At 42.6% G+C, this 26,832-nt stretch overlaps 1 protein-coding gene across 4 annotated transcripts in view; it reads left to right on the top strand.

Moving 5' to 3' along the window:
- ARID1B (AT-rich interaction domain 1B) overlaps positions 1–26,832 on the top strand; it is a 411,713-nt gene that overhangs the window by 372,637 nt on the left and 12,244 nt on the right. For 2 of the 4 annotated variants that reach the window (XM_067701687.1, XM_067701686.1), the window contains 7 exons: positions 3,432–3,541; positions 4,260–4,418; positions 9,931–10,140; positions 13,308–13,512; positions 18,786–18,924; positions 19,183–19,355; positions 24,850–25,000. In XM_067701687.1, the coding sequence (XP_067557788.1) occupies positions 3,432–3,541; positions 4,260–4,418; positions 9,931–10,140; positions 13,308–13,512; positions 18,786–18,924; positions 19,183–19,355; positions 24,850–25,000 (1,147 nt within the window). The remainder of the gene's footprint in view (positions 1–3,431; positions 3,542–4,259; positions 4,419–9,930; positions 10,141–13,307; positions 13,513–18,785; positions 18,925–19,182; positions 19,356–24,849; positions 25,001–26,832) is intronic. The other 2 variants (XM_067701689.1, XM_067701688.1) reach the window with 1 other exon arrangement.

Raw genomic sequence — 26,832 nt, 5'->3', positions numbered from 1 at the left:
TATGGTATGTTAGTTACCATGAACAGAAAAGATCTGTTTGTGTGTTTCCGGTCCTGTTTTACCATCTTCTGGGAATGATTTTGCAGCCTTGCAGGGAGACTAAGTAAAGGAAGCTGGGAGAGTAGGAATGGATGTTTAAGGCCCGTTTTACTTGCACCATATGTTCTTTATGTTCTTTTTGAATATATTAAATCCAGGTGGAATAACTGCCTTAGGACCTTGACCCGCACTTACTCCAAGAAGTCATTCTAGCTCTTAAATTCCAATGGTAGAGCCAGAGGCTACTAGTTGAAATGTATTTGCAGTACTCACACAGCACTTTCTGCAGCCAGAAAGTTCTTTACGGCCCCTTTTTATGTCTGAACTTTACATGCTGGATTACTGATGTCAAGAGGAGGAAGAACAGTGACTTGATTTAACAAATTTAACAAATCCTTATAATATTGGTGGTCTTTCTCTTCTGGGAAAGAAGAAAAAAATAGTGCCCCTGGAGTAACAGTGCCCTGGAAAGCATATGGCTCTTTGCAGTATTCATTGAGAATTCTGGTAAGAAGTCAAAAATAAGCATTTTAACAAAAGGAATAGTAAAAGCCACAGTAAGGAAAGACCTTATGATCCATTTAGTAAAATAAAACTTACATCGTAAGTAAAGCTATTACCCTATATTCTATACTTATTTATCTCTCAAAATAATATAGCATTGTACTTTTTAAATTTTATTTGTTTGTTTATTTTTGGCTGTGTTGGGTCTTCATTGCTGCGCGCGGGCTTTCTCTAGTTGCAGCAAGCAGGGGCTACTCTTCATCGCGGTGCGCGGGCTTCTCGTTGCGGAGCATGAGCACGGGCTCTAGGCGCGCGGGCTTCAGTAGTTGTGGTGCACAGGCTCATAGTTGTAGTGCACGGGCCCTAGAGTGCAGGCTCAGTAGCTGTGGTGCACGGGCTCTAGAGCGCAGGCTCAGTAGCTGTGGTGCACGGGCTTAGTTGCTCCACAGCATGTGGGATCTTCCCGGACCAGGGCTCGAACCCGTGTCCCCTGCTTTGGCAGGAGGATTCTTAACCACTGCGCCACCAGGGAAGTCCCAACAATGTAATTTTCGAAATATGTTTGCATCCCGCGAATGCCCATTTTTAAATATATAATAGGAAATGAAGAAGTTCGGGGAATTTCAAACCAATATACATGCTTATATTCATCTAAGTGTGATTTTTAAATCACTGTAAATTGTCATTAATTATCATAATACAATATTGGCCTAGTTCTTTATGCTAAAAAACCCGCCTTTTATGTACATTAACACATTTCATGCATGAAGAAGGAATTAGAAAGAAATTACTATTTTTCAAAAATAATATTCAGGCATAATCTATTATAAATGCTACCAAACTGTCTGTTACAACCTTAGGAGGAGCAGTATTTAAGCCGTGTGTCCATGGCTTTGCCAGTTTCTCTGAAATTGTGTGGCTGTCGTCCCTTTGAACCCACTCTGGGAATACCTAGCAAGGACATGTGGGCTTTCATAAAGAAGCCCCTCTTTCCATACTCATCCTGCTTTCTTTCCCCATCTCTTCTTCTACAAAGGGGGTTTCTTAATGTATAGATTTACTGGTTCCTATCTCGCTAGACGCAAGGGGTAAAACTGCACGAAAGCAATCCGCTACTTTGCACGAGGCTGTCTTCTTGGTGTAATATCTCTCAGCTGCTTTTTTGAGGTTTCACACGTTCACAAAAATAACAGCATTTTTAGCTGATCCCAATAGATTTTTCTCTGCAGCTGCATCACTTGAAAAAGCTTTTTGTTCCAGTTCTTAAAGTCTAAGTATTGAAAGTAATTTGGAAAAAAAAAAGAAAAAGAAAAACATCCCAATTATGATTTGTGTGTGTGGTGATGACTTCAAGGGCTGACTGAGCTGCAAATGGGCTTTGAAAAACAAGCCAATGTGCCCATGGAAAATACAGGCATTTCAGAGCGCATCATTGAGTGTGCTGATGTAAACTCACAGGCACGTGCCTGGGTAGGCTTTTTTGGCAGGACCTCTGGTCTCAACCTGCAGTGATGCTAACGATATTAGCAAATTAGCACCACAAAGCTTGCCAGCTAATTCGCCAGAGCCCTGCTCACTCTCTCACTGCTGTAATTAAAACTAATTATTTTCTAAAACATAGTAATACATGAATATGTGCAATAATCATTTTGTAGTGGGCAATCTGTGGAGCCTTTTTTTAAAGCTTTTTTTTTTTTTTTCACATTATGCTGCATGTGCACTGCCATGGTTAGGCCAGCACGTTGATTTGCAGAATGTAAAATGGGTCCTGTTCATAAAACCTCAAGGTTTATTTTATTTTGAAATGGGAATGTTTTCGGTTTTTCACTCATTTCCAAGGCTCGTGATTCTCTCCCCTCTCCCTTTTCTCCTTCCACCTCTCCTCACTCTGCCTCCTCACACAGCTGTGTGGTGTGACACTCACAGCCCAGTGCTGTGCAGATGGTTTGCACAGTGGGGTTCTGGAGGAATTCAGCTGTTATTCCCCGGATATCTGCACTGATTCCCTACTGTAGCCTTGTTCTTCCTTTAAAAGGAAATCTACATCCGTATTTTTGACTTGAAAATATCTAGTAGTGTTTGCAATAAATGCGTGTAAATCCGTTGTTCTTTGGTGAACCTTTCATTCTAAAGCCTAAATGAACTTGATTGAATTTCTGAGCCAGGAGCTGGGAAATGAGTTTTGCCTGGGACCGTAGGGTTGGCTTGAGCTGGTGTGGGTGTCTAACCTGGGCATTTGAGCTGAGGCTGAGGACTGATCCATGTGTGCACTGCACCAGAATGAAAGGAAACCAGCCCCGTTGCAAAATAATTAGAAATCCTCTCCTTCAAAAATTACTTTTGATTATTGTTTTTGAAGTCATCTGTTACAACCGCCTTCCGTTATTGTAGCCTATGCCATATGTAATAGATGCGATTCTCAAATGAAACAGTATAAAGTGGTCAATGATTTTACAAACTATGGATTATGTGAATTTAGGAAGTTAAGAAAGCAGTAAATCCTCTAGTCAACCCGTGAAAGTAGACGTATCCAGCATTTGAATCCCCCATGAGCAATTTAGACATTGGGCAGATTTCTGCTTGCACCTACTCTATTAAAGCTGTAATAATTTTGAAAAAATAATATTGATAAAAGTTGACTTTCAGTGGCTTAGGTCTTGAGTAAATGATTGCTTTTTTTCCCCCTAAGATAAAAAAGGATTGCCAGAACGTCATGCTACTTAGATTTCAGAAATGAGTATTCTCTGAGTTACAGTTGCTTTTTCCTTCCTTCTTTCCTTCCTTGGAGGGAAATTCGGGTGCCCCATCACTCAGTAGCTTGTGTTAGCGGGAGCGCAGCCTGACACATCATGTATAATCCCAAACTCTTTTCTCCTGTTTTCGATTAGCATCTATGGGTCTTGCAGATATGATGTCTCCTGGTGAATCCAAACTGCCCCTGCCTCTCAAAGCAGATGGTAAAGAAGAAGGCACTGCACAGCCGGAGAGCAAGTCGAAGGTATTCCTCTCTCCTCTGCACGCGGTGTGGGGTCTGCTCGCTGCAGCTGCCGTGTGGCTCTCTCCTCACTTTTTTTCATTTAGTCTCTTCTCTTCCGCATGCCTCCATCTTGTGCGAAACGTTTGCAGTCTTCTTTCCCCGCCCCCCTCATGGTGTGGATCTGAAAGTTACTAGTTCTTACGGCATTTAACTCGTGGCTGGGGGAGAGGGGTGGAGGGACAGGACCCACCCAGAGAAATGCTTCGGGGGTGGGGAGAAGGAAGGGATCTTGCCTGGTTGGTACTTGAAGCCATTTTCTCTGCCTTCAGTTTGTAGCTTCCTGTTTTGGCCGCCTTAGCAACAACAACATACTTAATATTTTGCTTTCCTACCTTATTTGATAAATAAGGTGAACAGCTTTTTTTTTTTTTTTCCTTTCTTTCTCTCATAAGGGGTAACCCATGCTTAGCATTCCATGTAAGCTTGAAGTAAGCATGGTGGCTCAGTGGTCCTATCCAGCATCCAGCAAACTTACCAAGTTATACTAATTAAGAATGTTGTTTGAATACTTTTATATGTGTGTGGTTTTGTGTGTTTGTTTGTACATGTCTTTATATATATATATATCTATTATATATAAAAATTAGTCTGTTAAACTGGATGTGCTTTTTGTTATTTTAAATAAAGTTTGCCCTACCTTTGTCTTTTTTTTTTTTTTTTTTTTATTCCTCTACCACAGGATAGCTACAGCTCTCAGGGTATTTCTCAGCCCCCAACCCCCGGCAACCTGCCAGTCCCTTCCCCAATGTCCCCCAGCTCTGCTAGCATCTCCTCATTTCATGGAGATGAAAGTGATAGCATTAGCAGCCCAGGCTGGCCAAAGACTCCATCAAGCCCTGTAAGTGGCTCTGGTTTTTTGTTTTTTTTGTTTTTTTGGGGTTTTTTGATAATTAATTCTATTTTAATGCTTGCTTATTTATTTGTTTTATAAGACTTTTTCTTCATAATTTATCCATGAAAGGGTTTTCTTTGTAGTAGTAACAAAATGAGTAAAGTTTATATGCATCATACATAAGTTGATTGCTGGTAATGAAACCACCGATGTAAAGAAGCGTCTCTATACGAAGCATGTGATTGTGTTACTGGGTCCAAACTCCTTCACGCAATGACTTTGTTTAAATGTCTAATCCATTGTGCGCTTATAGAAGATCTTTAAAATGAGTTAACTGTCCATTTACATGGGAACTAATAGCAGCCATGGAGTACATGATAAGTTTGGCCTTTGGCCTAAATCTTTCATCGGCTATTGTGTCTGAAACATCTTATTTCAAAACTGCCTATCTTGAAAATATAAATATTACACTCTGGGCACAGTTTAGCATATCATCAGCCAGGCCTTGTTTCAATCTGCCTGTCAGAAATTAACAGAAAAGTTGTAGAAATGTTAGTGCATGTGAATATTTGGAACGCTACTCCTAGATTAATGTGTGCCTACATTAGAATCAGTTGAGATAGAAAAATTATATCCTGCACAAGCCTGCTCATAATCTTGATATTAAGTGTTGATTTCATACGATATTTTAAAAAACAAAAATGGAAGTGTGCATATAAGGGAATTTTTTTAGCCTTAATATTCTTCTGTCTGTAGAGCTAGGCCTTTATTTTCCTACTAAAGAAATTAATTCTGTGCCATTAAAAAAGAAGAAGAATGGCACTGTCGTAACCTTTATTTTACATTCATATAAGGAATCAAAAGATCTTTAAAAAAAAAAAAAATCTTAACATGCAATTACTTGCCAAGCAGGCTTAATTAATGCGCTAATTTTTGCAAGACAATGTATTGAAGAGCACAGCTCAGGAAAAGCAAGTTGGAGGGAAGAAGACCCTGACTGCAGAATCTGGCAATCTAGTCAAAACCCCAAAAGGAGGCTGCTATTAATTATCCATTCGCTGGTTTAAGCAGATAGAGCTGAAGGTTTGAAGACTTGGTAGTTCCAGTAAATGTTTGTAAAATTCATGTGGAGCTCTAGTATAACCAGCATTTTCCTTTTCAGAGGAAGAAAGGGCAATATTCGCTGTTACCTCCTTTGTAGACATATGTTTCGCTTTTTCAACAACCGAGATGAAATGAAAAATGCTTCTAATATTGATTAAGCAGAACTAATGGAAGAGAGAGTGCAGCTCCTTAATTCTGATATCTTTGTGTTATTTGCTTTGAGTCTCAGAAGGCAGCCAACATTGGGGGGCGGGGGGGGGGGCGGTCCCATGATCTACTCTGGTGTTTTGTTTTAATCATAGAAAAAGTGTTTTTGAATCAGTGATACTCTCAAGTTAACAGGTAGAACCCCAGCTATAACTTTTCAAAAACATTTGTTTATTGGCTCAGAGGGGAAGATTTCAGAGGTTGAAAATATCTTTAAAACCTTAAGATAATAATTAAGAATAATAACTTATTAAAGACTACTAATAGACCATATTATAGGTTTAAAATTTCCATCTTGCTGATTTCTGAATTATAAAGAATGATTGAGATATTTATTTTAAGTTACTAGTCACATTCTCTCTATCCAATAAGTCCTGTAGGAAACTATTATCAAAACCCTCCTTTCTACTTAAATATGAGAAAAAAGAAAACTGAATTGTTGATTTCATTAATATTTCTACATACATTATCTCTCCCTGTACCATAGCCATTTTTTTGTTTAAGAATTTACAAGCAAACTTCTGGCTCCAGTCTTACAACAAGGGAACAGCAGAAGATGTGGTTTGAGGTAGTGGGAGGTGTTAGAGATTGCTCTGTGTTGAAAAAACAGCACCACCCTCTAATGAGATGTTCATTCAAGAAAGGAACTAAAGGAGATTGTTATGCAGGACCTAAACTTATCTCTGCTATCAAATCACTGCAGATATATATTGAAGAGTATTTAACTTCTCTTTCTGAGATACAACTTTAATTTGTACTTAAAATTGCTCCTAACAGTGTTTCTAATAAAGCCTATCTAATAGCAGGCCTGAAATGGACTAAATAACAGAGATGTTCTATGCTTTGACAGTGTGCCATGGACCAGCGCTGTTTTGTTACAAAACATTCTAAAATAAAAATAAACATTTGCACATACACATGCATATACACATATTACCAGGCATATGGTAAAGACTGCTGAAATGTAAATCTGCTTCAAAGACTTGAGGAAAAGTGTACTTATAGACTTAATTAAGTTATATGCAAGGAAAACATTTGTGGCACCATAATAATGTCTTGCTGTAATTTTTCAGCTATCTCCATTTCTTTTTCTTGCCTCCACGACTGTTTCATGCAGTAGGATACAATTTTTACAACACCAGAGCAATATGAGGTGGTGCTAGTGGCCTGAAAAAGTTAACCAGCTTTCTTCGGGGCTAGTTTTCTTGCCCATTGTTCGATGGGTAGAGTGTAAATGACGTTTATTCAAAGGTCACATCATAATTAATGTCTCTGAACAAAAAAAGTATGTTTTGAGCCTGATCAGGGATAAAGTGTATAGTCTTTATTTCCTAGGGCTTTTGTTTCTCTTAATGTCCTTTTTCTCTGTTTGGGCACCCAAATACCAACTTTGGGAATGGGCCAGTGTGCAGCCCAGGAAGCTGGGAATGGAGATGTTACTTGCCCACCAATCCCTTCTCAGCTTTCAGTCTTATTCGATTGTGTCCACATTCACTTAGCACTTCACTCACCGAAAACCTGTTTATAGAATATTTTAACCAGCTGTTAATCCTTACTTGGATGGTGCTAGACTTTTCAGACCTTTCTTGTTCATGTGAGTATTCACTCAGAGCAAATAATGTGCTGAGTACCTTCAGTGTGCTGTCGCTGTTGGTGATTCAAGATCAACCCAGTTCCTGCCTCGTGGAACTTAAAGTCTAGTCAGGAGAGTGGAGGGCAGACAGCTAATCCCACACGAAACATAGGCCTCTGTGCACCGTGAGGCCAGGTACCACCAAGGACAAATAAGGCTTTTGCGATGATGATTCAGACCAGGGAGCCGGCACCAGGGGAGGCCTCTTCTAGGACCTGACATAAAACTGAGGCTTGACCACTTTCTTTTCACACAGATGCATTTGTTTACGTTATGGCACCATAGAATGCATTTTTGAAGATCTAAAAACTATGAAAAGTGAAACAATTCTATTAACAACTGTTATCTTCATTAAGGTTTTCTAATTTTATGAGAACAAATTGAGATATGTAGAAGTTAATTAAACTTAAGTTCACTTAACAAAGAAAGGTAAGGAAAGTTAAAATACGGATAGTCAAAAACTAAGTAAATCATTACTTTAGGCCGGTTTCAGGTTACGAGAATCCCCTCCTTTCATAGATAGGAACAAACACTTCACAGTCTCATTGCTTGGGCCACGAGTAACTTTCTCCTGGAGCCCTTCCACGGTTTGGGTTTAGAGAGGACCTGGCCGGGAACAGCAGCTGGATCTTTTTACTCGGGATGTTGGCGGAGCACCTAGAGTGACTGTAAACTGAAACGACTGATTTTATATCTCTTATTTTTAAATGGAATCTCAGACTTTTCCTCTGAGTTCTTCACAGATGAAATGCAAGGGGGAGGTTCATGGTGGTGGTTTTAATTGATTTTAGGTGATAATGGTTTTGTCCTCTGGCTCTTCTTTCAAATTTTTATTTTTTAAAAAAAAGATTGGGTCCATTGTTTTCAGTGTACCTCCCAATAAAGACAAAGTTTCAAAACTATGATTTGGAAACCTGCTGTTCATAACTACCTCATTAATGATGACGAAGTTTCTGAAACGTTCCCAGTATGAGGACGCGGTGTAAAATGCGTTGCAACAGTTTCTTTTCCGAGTCAGATGTTCCCTGGGTGTGAGAATATGGCAAATAAATTTTAAAAGCTTATGTGGTTATGGGGTATGTTCCATGATCTGGTATGTACATGAGTTTATAGACATATATAGGAACATGTATACATACTTAAGTTCTTATCTAAAGTAACTTTCTTTAGCTTCAGCTTCAAATTCTAAAAGATCACATTTTTTTTATCCTACCACTCTACTTTCTTTATTTACATCAACTGTATTACCCAGTTTTATATATTTTATGTAAAGATTTTATGCTTCAATAATTCTAAAGCTGAAGGCTTAAAATTTTAGCCAGAACAGCTTGGGAAAATTACATGTTAATTGGAGGGACCTCTGCCACTCACCAGCTTGATTAGTTTCATTCTCAAGCATCTTTCTCAGGCCCTACCACCACCACTGCCCCCATTTCAGCAGTAGGCTTAAAATTATCTTGAGCTAAATATAGTGAAAAAGAGTTAAGAAAAACTCCATCTAAAATAAGAGCTATACACTCACTGCAAATGACAACCTAGTAAATAAACATGACTAAATGAAGTATATTATTATTCCAAGGAAATCTTTATCGAGACTTTACAAGTGGTTTTGCACAATGATCCCGGAGTTGCAGATATTACAAGTGCACAAATATTGTTACAAATACAGAGACGTAAAAGAAAGGAAAAATATACAGTTGGGCTCTTTATGAAACAGCAACTTTTGACATTTTAGAATCAAATACATAGTTAGAAAAATAAAAGACCAAGAATTAGAGCATCAGTATAAACCAAATGGGCACATGAAAGTAAACGTGTGTCCATAGATATGCTGGGAGTATGAAATAGCACATGTCTTTGTGATTAACACGTGGCTGCTTAAGAAATGTATTAAACTATCTAAACAGCCCCTTAACCTTGGCAGAGAAGTTCAAGGAATCTTAAGTCGGGAAAGCAGGTTGTTACGAGTGAACGCCAGAGCTTCAGCTGGTCATTGGTTTACAAAGAGCCCACACACCACTGGGTCCTGTGACATGTGACCTACCTTATATTTTTCAGCAAGTACCACGTGTTTGCTCTTCCTCCATATGATTTAGTTTTAATGAAGACACACATCGGCCATCCACATTTTGACAAGGAAATGTAGGAGACCATGTAGTTTTTTAGGGCTCTATAACATTACGTGTGAAATTTTAAATTCACTGTGATCATTCAATGAGCTAGCACCCTTTTGTTTTTAAAAATGACGCGAGGTGTCATTGGAATCTTGCCTTCTGGGATTCAACGCTTATAGTGATAAAGTAAAAGAAAGTTTTTGTTCCTTTCTTTTTGTTTTTCAAGTATATAAAAGGGGGAGTTTGGGCCCTTTATTTAAAGTCAAAGTAAATTCTTAATTAAGACAATGTATACTTTGTGCCTGAACTAGTAGCCTTCATTCCTAATTGTTGTGTGATAGCAGTAGTTTTAAAATTTCTTCTCTTCTTGTATTTGGTAGCTCATTACTTTTTTCTCACCTTCTTCCCTTTCCCTCTGCCCACCCATGCCCCATCTCCAAATGCTCCTTCTGGGCTCTAGAAGTCCAGCTCATCCACCACCACTGGCGAAAAGATCACAAAGGTGTATGAATTGGGGAATGAGCCAGAGAGAAAGCTTTGGGTAGACCGATACCTCACCTTCATGGAGGAGAGAGGCTCCCCGGTCTCAAGTCTGCCTGCGGTGGGCAAGAAGCCCTTGGACCTGTTCCGACTCTATGTCTGCGTTAAAGAGATTGGAGGTTTGGCACAGGTGAGAATGAATGAATGAATGAGGAGATGCTATAGATAAGCTCTTACAGCAGCTTTCTTTGAATATACAGACTCGAATTTTTTTCTCACAAAGAAAAAGCGAAGCCCCTGGGAAGGTCACCTTTACTGGGATCCATGTTCATGTGCTGCAGGGGGAGGGTGCTGGGGCCAGGGACCCGGATCCGCTGCCCACTCGCAGAGTGATCTCGGTCATTTATATGGGTCTCAGTCCTCATCTGTAAGATGAGACATTTGGGCTAGATTTTGCTTTCGGGTCCCTGACAGCTCCAGAATTCTACTGAATCTGTCAGAATTTCATAGTAAATAAAAATGTTTTGCAAATGACTAAGTTGTCTAGATTAGATATAAATCAAAAATTCACTGTTTCCCTCTATCCAGAGCAATTGAGCAAGAAAACTAAGTCATCCTTCTAAGACCACGTCCACCATACCTGGGCGACAAGAAGAGCAGTGCTGTCCCTTTTTCACAGGGCTGGGACTGGCATGGGCAGAAGTGGCACCCGGAGTGCAGAATTCCAGGAGGCACTCGTTTTGGGGTTGTGCAGATGCCTCCCCTGCAATTCCCCTTTCAATTTTGTACCCTAGAGGCCACACTTTCCTCCCCAGTCTCAGCCCAGTTTTTAGCATTGGGTCTGGTTTGTATATCCATGTCCCGAAGTAGAATGGGGGAAAGTGTCCTAAGGGGTGAGTGCCCACTGCGTCCTGGGCACTGTGCTTTTTCTTGTCACTTTTTTTCTCAATACCCGTGAAATGCAAGGTCATCAGCCCTGAAGAAGAGATGTAACAAGATGAAGTACAGTTGTCCCTTGGGATCCATGGGGGATTGGTTCCAGGACCCCGAAGAACACCAAAATCCTCAGAGCTCGAGTCCCTTATTTATATAACCTACACACAACCTCCCGTATACTTTAAATCATCTCTAGATTACTTACAATATCCAATAAAATGTAATGCTGCGTAAATATTTGCTGGTACAAATGCAAGTTTTGATTTTTGGAACTTTCTGGAATTTTTTTTTTTTTGATTCTTTGAATTTGAAGTTGGCTGAATTCACAAATGCATCACCCAGGGACACGGAAGGCCGACTGTACAATGTTGTGGCCCAGGGATTCTCAGGCTAGGTGGTGAGGCCAGGTCTGTCTGATTGCAAAACACAAGCCCTTATTTCTGCCCGTAGTTCTCAGACCTAGCTGTTCATTAGCATCACCTGGGAGAATTTAAAACCTGTCAATACCTGGGCTCCCACCCAGATCAATGAAAGTAGCTGCTCGGGCCTCAGGTGGTGCGGGGCCTCGCTATCCAAAGGCAGGTCGTGTAATCCACAGGTATCACCGAGGGCCCGCCCTGGTCTCGGTGCCACACAGCTCTTGGGGATGCAGGAGAGGCCTTTGTTCTCAGCCCTCCCTGAGGTGCCTCCTCCCACCCGAGACCCGAGGCCTACAACTGAAGCAATCAGAGCTTGACCCCAGACTGCCTGATCAGATGGTAAATCATAGGATGCAGACCAGGTGTGAGTGGTGGTCAGTGAAGGGAGAGGTCAGGATACACACCTCTCTCTTGCACTTAAACCCTCTGACCTTTCCCCTCTGTACCTGGACACCCCTGACCTTTCCCCTCTGAGCATAGACCCCCCCGACCTTTCCTCTCTAGACACCCCTGACATTTCTCCTATGGGCATAGACTCCCCTGACCGTTCTTTCTTTACACCTAGATCCCCGACAGATTTTTTTAGAATCCCCAGGACGCCAAACAATTGGGTGTCACCCATCGCAGCAGCGTAGGGATCGTCTAGACACCTCACTCTGTCAGTAGTGTGCATTCCCATGTTGGGTCTGTGAGCAGGACTCTGCTGGCTTAGCTAATGAAGCTGCTTGAACGTAGCAGTGATTCACAGCGGTGATGAGCTCCTTGGCAGCACTGTTGCTCACACCCTGTCTTGCGCTCTACCTGGTGGCCATCAGATGTGGTTGGAATAGGTGCTGCAGCCACAGACAGATCAGCTCATTCAGGGTATATCAGGCAGCGCTCTGCTTACTGTTTGGGAAGCAATTGCAAGCCTGCTTGTTGCAGCCTGGCGTAAAGTAACAAAAATGGCGTTAAGCATTCCCAGGAGTATTCCATGGTTTATCATGCACCATTTAGTACTAAGTAAATGGACAGAAAGAGCTTTGTGAGAAAGTTTGAATCCAAAAATTGAACATTTCATTAAAACTCACTGTCCCCTTAACCGATGCTACTTAACACAGGAAACGTCTAAAGGCAAAATCTTCCCTAAGTATTTGCAGGCCTTCACGTGTCCTTCGTGTTTCAGTGTCATGTAACTGTGTTCCCATGTGGGAATCAAAAGGTTAAAGTAATTCCTCAAATCCTTTTATAACATTTGAGGATTTCCTTTCTTTTTTCTCTTCTCTTTTTGCAGTTGTGTTCCCTCCATCCGAAGTGTGACTGGGAACACTGGGTAGTCCTGTGCATCCCTTCCCAAGCCCACAGGTGCTGCCATGTCAGCGACCTGCTGCCTCCACAGCTCAGACAGGGCTGATGGCTTCGGCCGGGCTTTTAAGTTGGGGTCATTTGGCTGGGGCCTTATTCACCCAACACCACAAGAAAGCCTCGTGAGAGGCTGGGCACGGACCAAAATTATAGGCTCATCTTTCCGGAAGCTTGCGGCTGTTGGAAGAAGATATTGTTTTTCATATTAAGGCCCAAACACTTAACTTGCCAAATAGTTCTGTTATTGCTTCTTATGTTAGTTTTTTAGACACCCTTCTTTTTTTTTTTTTTTTAAAGATAAGAAGTGGTATGAGGATGAGTGTGAGTGAGAGCGTACATTTGCTCAGAGATAAATTGCTGGGCCCGGACAGCACCGGCTCTGGAAGAGTGTGAGGCATTAGAAGATGCACCAGGCAGAAGAATCTCCACGAGCAGTGCTTTCTATGTAGCTATCAGCAGGTTCCTTAATGGTTTTATAACTGTAAATGCTGTCTATGCACTACTGAGTGGGAATAATGAGCATTAGTTAAAAGAGGCAAGTGAAGAAAAAAAAAAGTAAAACAGGACATTAAGTGCTTTTCTTTTGTCTCCTGGCTTTAAACAAGCCACTTTGCTGCAAACCAATGATCCTGCCTTTTTTTTTTTTTTTTTTTGCCAGGTTAATAAAAACAAGAAGTGGCGCGAGCTGGCAACCAACCTAAATGTCGGCACTTCAAGCAGTGCAGCGAGCTCCCTGAAAAAGCAGTATATTCAGTACCTGTTTGCCTTTGAGTGCAAGACTGAGCGAGGGGAGGAGCCCCCGCCGGAAGTCTTCAGCACGGGAGACACCAAGAAGCAGCCCAAGCTCCAGCCGCCCTCTCCTGGTAAGTGGTGGTGCTGCAGCTGTAGCGGCGGGCGAGCCGGGGACCCCGCCCCCATGGAGTCCCTCCCAGGCTCTAAGAAGGCCGCTCAGAGTAAAGAGAGCAGAGCAAACTGGGATCTTAGAGAGCCAGGGGTGTCCTCTTCTGCCTCGTCTATTTAGTTAGACCCCGTTGGCAGTGCTTAAGGGAAGAAAGAATAAAATTGGGGGTCTTGTCATTTCTGGTCAGCACTTTGAAGGCACGGTTCTTTTGCTTTACCTTTTTTAGCCAAAGTAGACTTTGGAATTCTGAGTTTTATACCTTTATTCCTTATACAATTGTTTTAAAATATTCCATCTAACCGTCAAAATAAGTCTCCCCAGTAACCTGTGCTGATGCTGGAAACGCCACTCTGCGGATTTAACGGCCAGCTTCTACCAGCTCTGCCTCTGTCAGAGACACTCCGATTTGTACGTTAACAAAACAGAATTTGGACTTAGTTTTTAATATCCCCTGCCAAGCAAGTTTCTGCTTGTAGGGAATTCAGCAGACTGTCAAGATAAAGGTCTATATAGCCCTATTTCTGAGAAAGAGTAGTCCAGTTAACTTTGACCCCAGGGTCAGGAATCTTAAAATACCGCTTAGGAATAATGATGATTCACTTAAATTCTCATAAGCAAAATCATATTGATGATACCTGCCTTCTCTCCTATCTCTTCATTCAGCTGTTGGAGACCCTGCCATTCTTTCAGCTCTCCCGCTAGCTTTTGTTCTGCCTGTTAGTGTTTCAAATTTGATATTACTGGATCATTATATTCTGATAAATACGATATTAGAGATGGGAAGAAACTTGCATCATCCTTAGTTCTGGGTGGTGACCTCACTCAAGTTAAATTTGATCATTCTGTTGTCTGTTTCTGGCCGTGTCCAAGCCCTGGGGTGGTCCACGCTTAGTCACACTGTCCTGCATACAAGATGGGGCTGATTGTACCTGCCACTTCCCCCAGCAGAGGCTTGCTCTGCGGTCAGATGATCATAGCTCATTGCCAGTATTTCTTGAGCACTGACAGTGTGCCATACGCTCTTCTAAGTGCTTTAATCATTTAATCTTCATGTTAGCCCTGTGATAAAGATACTGTTCTAAAATCCCTGAGAAAACTGAGGCACATAAAATCTAAACAGACTGATATACACTAATTTGTATGAAATAGATAACTCATAAGAACTTGCTGTATAAAAAAATAAATAAAATAAAATTCAAAAATTCGATAAATAAATAATCTAAGCAGACTGGCCCATTATTGCTAGTGAGTGGGAAAACCGGGCCTTGATCTCAGACATCTGGCTCTGGCATTAGAGAGGTAGGTGTGCCTACTACACCTGTGTTTAAAGTAGCGCTGTAATCGGTAAACTGTTTACACATAGGACGTGGTATCTGTGAGCCAAAGAAAGGAGTTGTTTCTCCTTTAATTATTCCCTCTAGCTGATATCTGGATGGCGATGCCAATATCTAAGGCCACTTAGAGATCTCAAATAAATACTTTTTAGGCCCAAGGTGCACTTGTAATGAGCATACCTAGAGATAGATCTGTTGGTTCTAAATACAAATAGAGAAGTCCTCCTCTCTAACCCCACCCTTAAAGATTCACAGCCTTTGCCAGTTATGGTGTACTTTAAAAACGGGGAAATCTAATTTCGAAAATCTCACCACATTAACAAGCTGCCTGTGAACAGCTCTGAAACTATTTTTCCAAAATAAAAACCCGGTGGGGTGTAGGGACCAAAGTGGCAATGTCTGCACAGATCTAAAAGTATATTTTATTTGCCAGGAAAGAACTCATGTCACTGAATGGTCTGCACTTCTGTATGGAGAATAGCTCTCCCAGTGTGCATCAGCTTCAGTACAAGAAATCCTGCTGAGGTATAGATAGTTCAGAAAGTACAGGGCCTGTTCTCTTAACAGTCAGCTCTTTCCTTTCCCCCCTTTTTTTTTTAAACTACCGTTTTTATGGCAACATTATCGCTTTAACTGCACAAAAGAGCTTGGATTGCAGATGCACTTCTGATAATACATTCTTCTTAGTGGTCCAAATGGAGCCCAAGTCCTGTGAAACAGGAAGCAGGGGAGGAAAGCTTCCTGAGTCTAGCCATTCAGCCAGTGCAAGGCCTGGAAGGCATCGTGCAGGGTGCACGGGGCCAGTCTGCTTGGCTCATGTGCTCTGCACACCACTCAGCAAGAGAGACGGACACACGGACTGGGCAGTAGGGCAGTGAGTCACATCAGCCTCTCAACCAAAGACCAGGCATCTCCTCCAGCATCTGTGCATTGTCGCCTCTTTGATTCCAGACCTATCATTAAGGAAAATGCCTCTGAAACATTTTTATTGTCAGAGAAGGGAAACAAATTATTCCCAGGTATTTGCCGTGTCAGGGCCTCATATACTACAAAATTTTTTTTAACTAATTTTCAACCAATGTTTGTGTTCTTTGAAGTCGGTTTTTCCCATAAGAACATAACTGTAGTTTATTCCTTACGAGTACATCCAGGCAAACAACTAAAAGATTCCTAAGAAACATTCTAGACGGTTTTTTCAAATGGTCATTCTGAACCAGCTTAAATCCTAAGTGCTAATGACTTAGCATTCTAAGTCATCCCTCTGCATTCTAGTTTTGATTTGATGCAGCTGATACTGATCTGAAATTCAATCCTGTCAGCCCCTGAGAGGTATCACCCCTTAGCCCTGGGGGCTGCACCAGGATCTTCATTGTTGAGTGGCTGTGTGGTTTCTCATGCCAGAGATCCAGGTTGTGTCTTCCGGGGACTAGAGTAAGTCAGCCAAAGGAAGGCTCCTGAATGAAGCCTGAGCAAGGACTGGGGGTGTGGTTGCATCTCTGAGGTGCCGGCGGGCTCTTGTTATAACAGACTGTAAAAGTTTGTGGAGATCTAATGAACGGTCACAGGAATCGCCTCCCCAGGTGGCCTGGGCCCGCCTGTAAGCTAGAGTCGGGGAGGGGCGGGGAGGGGACCCGCCTGGGAGGAGTGCGGGGAGGTGGCAGGAAGCTCCCCTTTCAGTTAGTAAGTCTGTAACCAAAAACCCATCCATCTTTGCTGGCAGGTGGCTGACTGCATTTCTATTATTAGCTGACGGGTGATGTCACAGAACTTGTCATGGATTGTCATGAATCCAACTAGGGAATCCTCAGTGGGAAGATAAATGAGAAAGGGGCTCGGGTTATAAACAGAGGTGCCCTCTGGGTGACCTCTGGTCGCTGTAGACCTGAGACATACCAGCTATTGCTCTTCTCCCCACCCTACTTCCCGTAACCCCAGCCAGAGCTGGGGCACCGGGTTCATGCTGTGTAAATTATCTTCCCAGCTAGGAGTCTGGCTGTACAGTCTCAAGTGTGTGGATGCACTTAACCTTCAGTAACCTTTGCATTGTTTACTTTTGAGTATACATCTGTAACTTCTGGCACAAGGTGGGGATATCCTGGAGAGCCAGCCTCCTGGCTGCCTTCTTTTTTTTTTTTTTTTTCCTAAAAGGAAAGGAAAACACACTGGCAAGAGGGGAGAATTTTTCCTGTTTTTTTTTTCCTTATTAGCTGTAAATGTGAATACTTGTAAATAAGGGTCATTCTGAGATCACAGCCTTGTGAGCCGTGTTCCACAGAAGATGTACAGACTGCTGTACAATCTGCTTCTTGATGTAAGAAACCAGTTATTCCTCCTGCCAGCTCTACGGTGCAGTCATATGTGTAGGGTTATCCTTATACGTTTGTAAAAGACTCTACTTTTTTCTTTTATTATATCTCCTTTTTAAATATGCATTTCCAGGGTTTTACCAAAATTTGGTTTGTAAGCATGAGTTGGTAAGTTTTTATTTTAAGGTATCTACATCTAAGAAGATACCTACTTTTGAAGTTAGTCTTCCTGGCACCTGTGAGAACGTCCCTGAGTCACTCCAGCCCTGGGCACCCAGGGGAGATATTACGGAACAAGCTCCCCGTTGGCTAGCGTAGTCATCAGTGTTCATTCTCGACACGGCCAGGACCCAGGACCGGGCAGACCTGGCCTCGCTAGCAAAGTCTGGGCTCAGCTGAGGCTTTCTGAGGAGAAGCAACAGGCTCATTGCTGTTTCTTACGCCTTTGTAGCACACTCTGTAGTCTCCAGTGATTTGTTCAACTCCGTTTCCTCTAAAGTGTGGGTGGTGGTAGCTGTGGTGAGCCTTTGGAACTCCATAGGAGAGGAGCTATGGATAGTAACATACGCAATATTATTGTTTACAAGCAGCCATTAATTCTGTGTGTTAGGGTTACCATTCTGAAAGTAGTCATTGTAAACTGTATGGGGGCAGGAATTCTTGTCTTTTTCCGTCTTTGCTGCATCCAGCTGTAGAAAACAGCCTACAATATAGCAAGCACTTTATTCATTCAATTAGTAGTTGCTTAATTAATAAGTGAAACCAGTATCTGTTGAACATCTGACATGCTAAAGACTGTGATCAATGATAAAGCAAGAGCCCTTAAAATCTTATGTTTTCAGGTGGGGTTAATTGTTTGCAAGAATCCCACTTAAGTTTTTAAAAGATCTGCTCAGTTCTGAGCTCTGTTATTATAATATAATTATAGTTAAAGCCAAGTCTTGTACCTCTGATACTGACATTAAAGAACTCCAAACCAATATGACTTGTGTTCTGTAAATAACAAATAAGATTTCATAGCTCTAAAGATGACTGTTAATGACAGCATAGACATATCCAGACATTGAGAAGGTATTGAAATGATATAAAGCTCTTTATTACTTTGTATCATTGCTTTACAACGTAAACACTTCTCATTGCCTAAGACCCAGATAATTTTTCTAATAGTCCATCAAATTGATATACCAAACTTTTCATGCCATTTTTCCTTATTCTCAGATATTCAGATTATCTCCATTATAAACAACACTGAAATAAACATTTTTCTGCCGAAAGCCTTCTTTATATTAGATTATTTTCTTGGGATAAAGCAATTACCCAGTCAAAAGGTATAAATATATTTTATGGCTCACATCTGAAGTGTGTTGCCAAATCGTTTACCAAAAAAAAGCTTTTACTAATTTTCACTGTAAACAATGTAAGAGCAATTAATTTTACTACATTGTTACCAGCAATGGATATTGTTACTACTTCTACATAAGATGATGTCTTATTTTCTTTCCTTTTTTTTTTTTTTTTCCAATAACTATCAAGGATGAGCTTACTTGATAACCTCTAGATTTTCCCCCATTTTCTCTTGGTACTACTACTATCAGCTAACTCAGGATCCTTGCAAGGTCCACAGACTCCCCAGTCAACTGGCAGTAATTCCATGGCAGAGGTTCCAGGTGACCTGAAGCCACCGACTCCGGCCTCCACCCCTCACGGACAGATTACCCCAATGCAAGGTGGAAGGTATGTTGAAACATCTCGGTGAGCCATACAAAATCAGATTTGTCTATTTTCATTTTTCTGGAGCAAAGTTTTTATAGAGAGAGGCAATGGTGTTCTCTAGTGAGTTTTGTAAATATTAACTACCACTAGTTTTATTCATATGCTTTACTTTGGATGGTTTTTGCAGGTACAGATTTCAAGGTTGGCTTATTTTCTCAGTAAGTGTTTGGAGGTGACTAATGCTCTGTCGTTAAGCTTTCATGTCTCTCATCTTATCAGAAGCAGTACAGTCAGTGTGCACGACCCATTCTCAGACGCAAGTGATTCATCATTCCCAAAACGCAACTCCATGACTCCGAGCGCCCCGTACCAGCAGGGCATGAGCATGCCAGAAGTGATGGGCAGGATGCCCTACGAGCCCAACAAGGACCCCTTTGGAGGAATGAGAAAAGGTAAATGCCGAGGGGCCTCTGCAGAGTTGGTCCAGAGGGTGTTCTTCTGTCTGCCATCCCATGACTGATTCACTGATCCATTCGAGACATATTTGAGTCCCAGCTCCCCAGCCTACTAAATTTCTGGCCTTGGGCACAGTACTTAGCATCTCTGTACGTCTGTTTCCTCATCTAGAAATGGGGATAATAATGGGCCACAAGGATTAATTGAGTTAATGCACGTAAACACAGCCCTTAGAAGAGTGACTGGTATGTATTGTAAGCAAACGTGCTCCCAGTGCAGCCTGGAGTTGGTGTCATGGTCGTCATGGCATGACCTGGGCATGGGGCTGAGTGCCAGGTAGAATGCTGGTAAACCAGACGGTCTACAAACAAGAAACAAAAAGTAAGTTAAACTACATATATATGGTTAAGGATGGTGGTTGATGGAAGGAAGGAAACAAACAGGCAAGAAAGGACACAAAGAGCAATGACGTTGGGTGGCGGTCATGGAAGGAGGGGCATCTCCTAAGGAGGGTGGTGGGGAGGAGAGGGCTCAGAGGAACTGTCAGTTATCTGCTGAGACGTGGGGAGCGGGAGTAAGTTGGGGAGGCCGAGGCAGGAGCGGGGCTGGTGTGTTTGAGGAGGTGCAAGGCTCCTGGGCACAGAGAGCAGGGGGCAAGCTGAGCACGTCGAGGCCGACAGGGCAGAGCCTTTGTGCCTTCCTGGGCACGTTGATGAGTTTGGGGTTTTATGCAGGAAGTGAGGTGACTGGGTTTTTTGTTAAAAATAAATAAGTAAATAACTGGATATTTATGGAGAACATAGTGGAGAGAGGTGAGGGTGGAGATGGGGAGACCACTGTCATAATCCAGGGAGAGGTGATGGGTTGGAGTCAGACCCCAGCAGGGAGCTTGAGAAGTGGACCCACCCGGTATATACGTTGGGGGATAGAAACAACAGGATGTGCTGATGGACTGAACGTGGGGAGAAGAACCAAATGATGGTGACTGAGAGGGTGAAGATGTTACCACCTGAGTGTGGGCAGTTGGGAAAGAGAGGGAAATAAGGTTGGCTGTTACTACCTGTGGTGTGGACATCTGGGAAATGAACAAGCTAGAGAAGGAAATCCCGAGTTGACTTGTGGATAAGTCAGGGCGGTAAGTTGTGGAGTGTATGTCTGGAGCTGGGCAGAGCGTTGGAATTAGGTATAATCTTGGAGAACTAAGCAGAGAAGTGGTATCGACAGCTGTAGGATGGACGAGGTCACCGAGAGTTCTCACTAACATTAGCGAACACTCAGGGTGGGGTTCTCCTTCGTGGGTATCAGCCCCCAGCACTCCCGTAGCCCTGAGACTGTAGCCATCTAAGCCCGTTTTAGCTCCTCCAGTGGCATCCACGTGCCAAATGTTGTTGGCACACTTCCAGATGCAGTTGAGTCCTGTGACATTGAGGCATGCTATGAATATTTTTTGAAAAGCGTACAGAAAAATGGTGAATAGTATTTTTATGGAAGTACTTATTCTGGGATCCCTTGAATAATAGTACTTCTGCTGTATTTAGATGTTTGGGGTACATGAATTTCTTGATACTGTCTTGAGTAGAGAGAAACATAAAGCCCCAAAGCCTTGGCTTTCACAGGTATTACAGAGCAATGCAAAATAAAAATGAATAATCTCAAATTTTTAGATGTTGGGCATATTACCATTTAATTAACAAATGAGATTGTATTTCATATGTATTTCAGATATCTGTTATACAAAGCAAGATGATCTATAATTTTTCCTTCCAAAAGGTTTACGAGCTGCTTATTCCAAGTAAAGATTTTGCAGAACATGCAGTAAATCCATAAGCTCAGAAATTCGAAAGCTTTGTGAGTGTTGGCGTTAGGTGTCTTCCTTAGTGGTATGAGACGCTAGAAGGAACACGTTGTTAGTGCTGTTGGTGGATGTATAACATTTTTAGACTCTGAAAATATGACAATAACATGGAAAAAATAATGAAGTTTTGGAATCTGGTTTCAAAAGTTATTGTGAAGTATTCCAACATCCTACCCATATGCTGCGTTAGACAGCAAGAGTTCTATTTCTTTTGTTTCCTTACGCCGCTAATTGTTTTATAATGAAAATAAACATGGGAGTGGGGGGTGACTGGATCACCTGGCTAGACACTAGGTAGCTCTACAACGTGTTTTCATCAACCGTGTGAATGGTACAGTGGTTCAGCGGGCAGCTCTGCCTCGCATTTCCCCAGTCTATTTCAGCTCACCTGCTACCTTACGGTGCTGGTATATTTAGTATCAAATTAAAGCAGATAAGCAGAAAACCCACAGGAAACATATTTTCTTACCGCCCTACCCCCTGTATAATGAAGTTTTCCATTCCTCGGTTCACCATACCGTGGCGGCGAGCTTGGTGGCGCTCTGAATTTTTGTTGAACGACCAACATCAGTGGCCATCACACTTCCTGTTGTTGGTGTCGGTATTGTCGCTCCTGCTGCCGACCTGTAGTGTGGTGGTGGAGTAGATGAAAGAGCCCAGTCTAAGAGTCAGCAGCCCTGAGTAGCCTCGGCCCCACCTGTCCACCTGCCTGCCTTCCCCACCTACTCACTTAATTCATCACTGATTGAGGGATTGATTGATTAACTGCTTGTAAGTGAACAATAAGTGAATATTTATATATTGTTTAACTTAACCGTGTTTTTATTTTTATTTTTATTTGGCTGTGTTGGGTCTTCGTTGCTGCACACGGGCTTTCTCTAGTTGCAGAGAGAGGCCAGCGGGGGCTGCTCTTCGTTATGGTGCGCGGGCTTCTCACTGCGGTCGCTTCTTTTGTTGCAGAGCATGGGCTATAGGTGCGTGGGCTTCAGTAGTTGTGGCTCGCGGGCTCAGTAGTTGTGGCTCGTGGGCTCAGTAGTTGTGGCTCGTGGGCTCTAGAGCACAGGCTCAGTAGTTGTGGCTCGTGGGCTCTGGAGCACAGGCTCAGTAGTTGTGGCGCACGGGCTTAGTCGCTCCGCGGCATGTGGGATCTTCCCCGACCAGGGCTCGAACCCGTATCCCCTGCCTTGACAGGCAGATTCTTAACCACTGCGCCACCAGGGAAGCCCAAACAGCGTATGTTGAACGTTTATTAGCATCTACACATACAGTCCTACTTATTCTTTTTAATGCTCTAGCAATGGATGGTTTGTTTCATAATATTTTGCTATTATAAATAATGATGCAGCGATTATTGAAGTATGGCTGTTTTTTCACACTTGTAAGAGTGTTTCTGTGAATAGATTCCTAGAAGGAGAATAACCGCATCAAAGGATAAGAATTCTTCTTTCATTTACTGAGTATCTTCTACTATTGTAACAAACTGTCCCCAAACTTAGTAGCTTTAGCAACAACACTTGATTCTGTCTCACAGCCTGTGATGGGCGGGGTGGCCCTGGGCTCCACACGTGCTCAGCTGGGGCTCTGAGGGGCCGCTGTCCACTGAAGCCTGACGGAGAGCTCTGCTGAGCTGGGGTGTCATTTGAATGGCTGTGTCACCTGGAGGCTCTGCTGGGAGCTCCTGGAGCTGTTGGTGGGGGCCTGCTCCGTGGGGCCTTTCCACAGGGCCTCTCCGTGGAGCTCCTTGGGCGCCTCGTGACATGGTAGACGGGTTCCAGAAGGAGCACTCCAAGAGTGCAGCCTCACTTGCAGCCGCTCACAACTCTCTGCTGCGTCACATTTGCTGGTTCCCAGCCTCCTAGTGGGTGGGACTCCACAAGCTATGAACGGAACACCAGAGGTGTGCTTCTTTGGGGGGGGGGTCACCAAAATATAGCCTATCATAGCAGGTATGGGCAAGTTATACCAATTTAATACTCTTAACATGAGCATGTGGGTCCTCCCATACCAAGAATGATTATTATCAGTGGTTTTAATATTTGCCAATCAGATTGGGAGAGGGGGAAAGCCTCACAGTTGTTTTAACTTGGATTTCCTTAATTATAAATGAGATCATACATCTTTTCATATATTGAGCTGCCATTTATTTGTCTTTTCCTGTGAATGTCCATCGACGTGTTCACCCATTTTTTAATTTGATTGTCTTTTTCCTTATTAATTTTTAAGAACTCTTTATGTTAGGGAATTAAGTTATTTAGCTTTAATTATCTTTCTTATTTCTGTCTGTCTGTTTTTACATCTGTAAAATGGAAAGTAACCTCAAAACTGGTTATACTGCAGGTTGATTTAAGATCTTGTAAGATATAAAGTACGTGAAAGCACCTTACAAAGCAAAACACATTCTGCCAGTGTCAGGCTTCACTATTTGCACCTCTCTACCAGCCAAACATTTTATCAGCCCACAAAATTTTAATCGGCTTTTATCCCATGGAACATAAAAGTAACCTTCAGGTGGTGGTAGTACTGTATATCAATTAAGATTTGCATTAAAATGTTTAATTTGCCTACAGGCTAGTTTCTGGGCCTGACCCAATTCAATTTCCTTCAGGCTCTGAGCTAATGCTAATTTGCATATTTGACCTAATTGACACTCTACCCCTTGTTAGAAATAGTTGTATCTCATCCCTTCTTGAGCTGTTCTTAGCTCCCTAGTGATTTTCTTCATCCTGATTTTAGAGTGAGTCAGCGCATGGGTGGTTATGTTAAGGTTTTCACTTTTTTTTTTTTTTTCCTAAAAGGGAAGGGAAGTAACTCTCCCTATATATTTCATCTCTTCCTTACAACCATTCCATGAGATGATATTCCCAACCACATTTTATAGACAAGGAATTAAACTTAGAAGTTCAGCAGCTTACCCAAATAAGTATGGATCTGGGCCTGTGTTCGCTTCCTGTATTACTGCATAACACAAACTTGTGGCTTAAAACAACATACACGTATGCCCTCGCAGTTTCTGTGGGTTCTCAGCTCACAGCAGAAATCAAGCTGTCAGCCGGGACTCCATTTCTTCTGAGCTTGTTCAGGTTGCTGGTGGAATTTGTTTCCTCGCAGTTGTCGGACTGAGGTCCCGTTTTCTTATTGACCGTCATCTGGGGCCTTCTCTGCTCCTGGAGGCTTCCGTCGTTCCTAACACTTGGGCCTCTCAGGCCAGCGGGGGAGAGTGTCTCCGACTTGCTTGTCTCTCACCTCTAGATGCTGATTTAAAGGGCCCACGTAGGTGCTCTCCCTTTTGGTTAGTTCAGCCAGCTGATGAGTGACTTTAATTACATCTGTGAAATCCCTTTTGCCCTGTGATGTAGCATAATCCTGGGAGTGACATCCTATCCCATTTGTAGGTTCTACCCACACTCAGAGGGAGAGACTCATACAAGGTGTGTACGGGGGTGGGGAAGGGGGACCTCAGGGTCCATCTTAGAATCCTGCCCCAACAGGGCCCATCTTGACTCCAGACCTTATGCGCTTTCATCGGTATTGTTGTCTGTCATATTAAGGATAACAGCAATGACTAGAAAGGGATGTTTGGGCCCTTTGGCTTTTGAAAGTGCTTAATTTTTCATCTGTTCCTGAAAATATTGCAGTGCCTGGAAGTAGCGAGCCGTTTATGACGCAAGGACAGATGGCCGCCAGCAGCATGCAGGACATGTACAACCAGAGTCCGTCTGGAGCGATGTCCAGTCTAGGCATGGGGCAGCGGCAGCCGTTTCCCTATGGAGCCAGTTACGATCGAAGGTGAGTGTTTCCTAAAATGAAGATGAGGTGACTCACTAGAAACTGCCCTCCTCAAACACACACTTCTGAGCCCGGGGAGCCGATGGAGTTTCAAAGGATTGTGCGCGTCAGGTGGCTGCCTTCAGTCGACGACTGTAACAGGACTGGGGAGAAGGACCTTGTCCCCAGGCCACCAAGTACAGCTGTATTTTTATTAGCGAGTGCCCAAAAGCACAAATGAGAAATATGCTGGGGCTGGGCTGGCCAGGGCAAGAGTCTCCTCTCTCAGGATGCAAGAGCCAGGGCTGTCACCACACCGAGACCGCCGCCTCGAGCCTCCACACCTGGCTCCTCCTGTGACCTCAGCGCCAGCCTGTCTCCCAGAGGCCGAGGTCTGGGCAGTGGTACCACACTGGGCTGCCAGCAGGCTCAATGGTAGTGGTTCTTGGTAAGGTCTTCCAGGTGTTGTTTTTTCAGTTGTTTCCACTGTGAACATTTTAAACAGGGAGGGAATACTTTGTTCCTTAATAAACATCTCTGAGAAAAGCCAGGGCAGCTTTTTTTTTTTTTTTTTTTTTCAGGACAGCATCTTGATATTAAAATGTCAAGTAAGGTTGCACTACTGGCCCAGATTATTTTAATAAGATAGAAGGAAAGTCATTGAAACGTCTCTGAGAGGAAGCTCCCTCCTAAAATAGTGGCTTAGGGGGGACTTCTTTGTGTGAAGAAGGCTCCTGACCTTGGTCCTTAACCACGGAAGCCCCTTCCCTTGGTTGGCATGTTCGTTACCTCCCTAACGGAGAAGTGCTCAGAAACAAAGGCTTCGATTTAACATTTTTTAAGAAAACCAGTGGAGGTGCAGTAGAAGGCTCCTTTTCTAACTGTCGCTGCGTGGGCAGTTCTCAGGACAGGCAATGGTTTCCATCGTTTCCTTGGAATCCCATGTGGCGAGGCCTCCGTCCACACTGCTCCCCTTTCCTCAGTACACATGCTATAGGTTAGGTAGTGAGGTGTCCCTGGTTTAACACAAAGGAAAAAAGGTTTGAAAAATCACTGTTTTACCGAGTAAGGTTTCTTTCTAGCATTCTCTGTGAGCCTGGTTCTTGAGTTTACACAGCCTCACGTGCTCAAAGCCATGTGGTACTTTCTAATAGTGACTCAGGAATCTTGACTTCTTATTCTGACCTCCTAGTGAAGGTTTATTTGTGAAATCTGCCTCAGTCAGTTACCATTGTGTGATGTCTAGTGTACTGGATCAGGGTTTTACTAAGGTTTGGTTTGTTTTTGAGGGTCCAGGAAAAGCTTTTGGTGAGGGTAGGGGGTGAGGGGTAGGCTGATGGGATTAAACGGAGAACAGTCATCCTGGGACATACATTCTTAAAGGAACCCAAGCAAATATGCCTTTCTATTTCTTCTGGAATGCTTTCTGGAATAGTGCGTGGCCTGGGTTTAATAGTCATTTGGACTCTACCACATAAGGATTTACCTCGTTTTCTCTTCTGAAAAGTGTTACTTGTTCAGCTGAAATTTTATCCACGTCAATTATATTTTTTTCCTCCTAACTGTAAGCTACCTTCTAGATATCCATGTCATTAGCAAAAACTTCCCATGTATCTGTTTTACATGTGATAGTCTAAAAATTCATTTATTTTCCTTCTTATTCTCACTCCTTGACCAGTTTAGGAGTATATTCAGTCCAAGTATTCTCTTTCTTACAAGATTCAGTATACTAACTACACCAGCTTAGTTTTTAAGTTTTCGATTCATTGCTCTTTTAAACATGCTATTTTTATGGTATTTATAATTTCTCAATATGAAATAAATGTATTGCTCATTCCCATTTTAAGATTTAA

The sequence above is a fragment of the Pseudorca crassidens genome, chromosome 13 (assembly GCF_039906515.1).
Source record: "Pseudorca crassidens isolate mPseCra1 chromosome 13, mPseCra1.hap1, whole genome shotgun sequence".
Taxonomy (NCBI): Eukaryota; Metazoa; Chordata; class Mammalia; order Artiodactyla; family Delphinidae; genus Pseudorca; species Pseudorca crassidens.
Note: the sequence above shows the minus strand (reverse complement) of the source record. Positions and strands in the feature narration are given on the sequence as shown.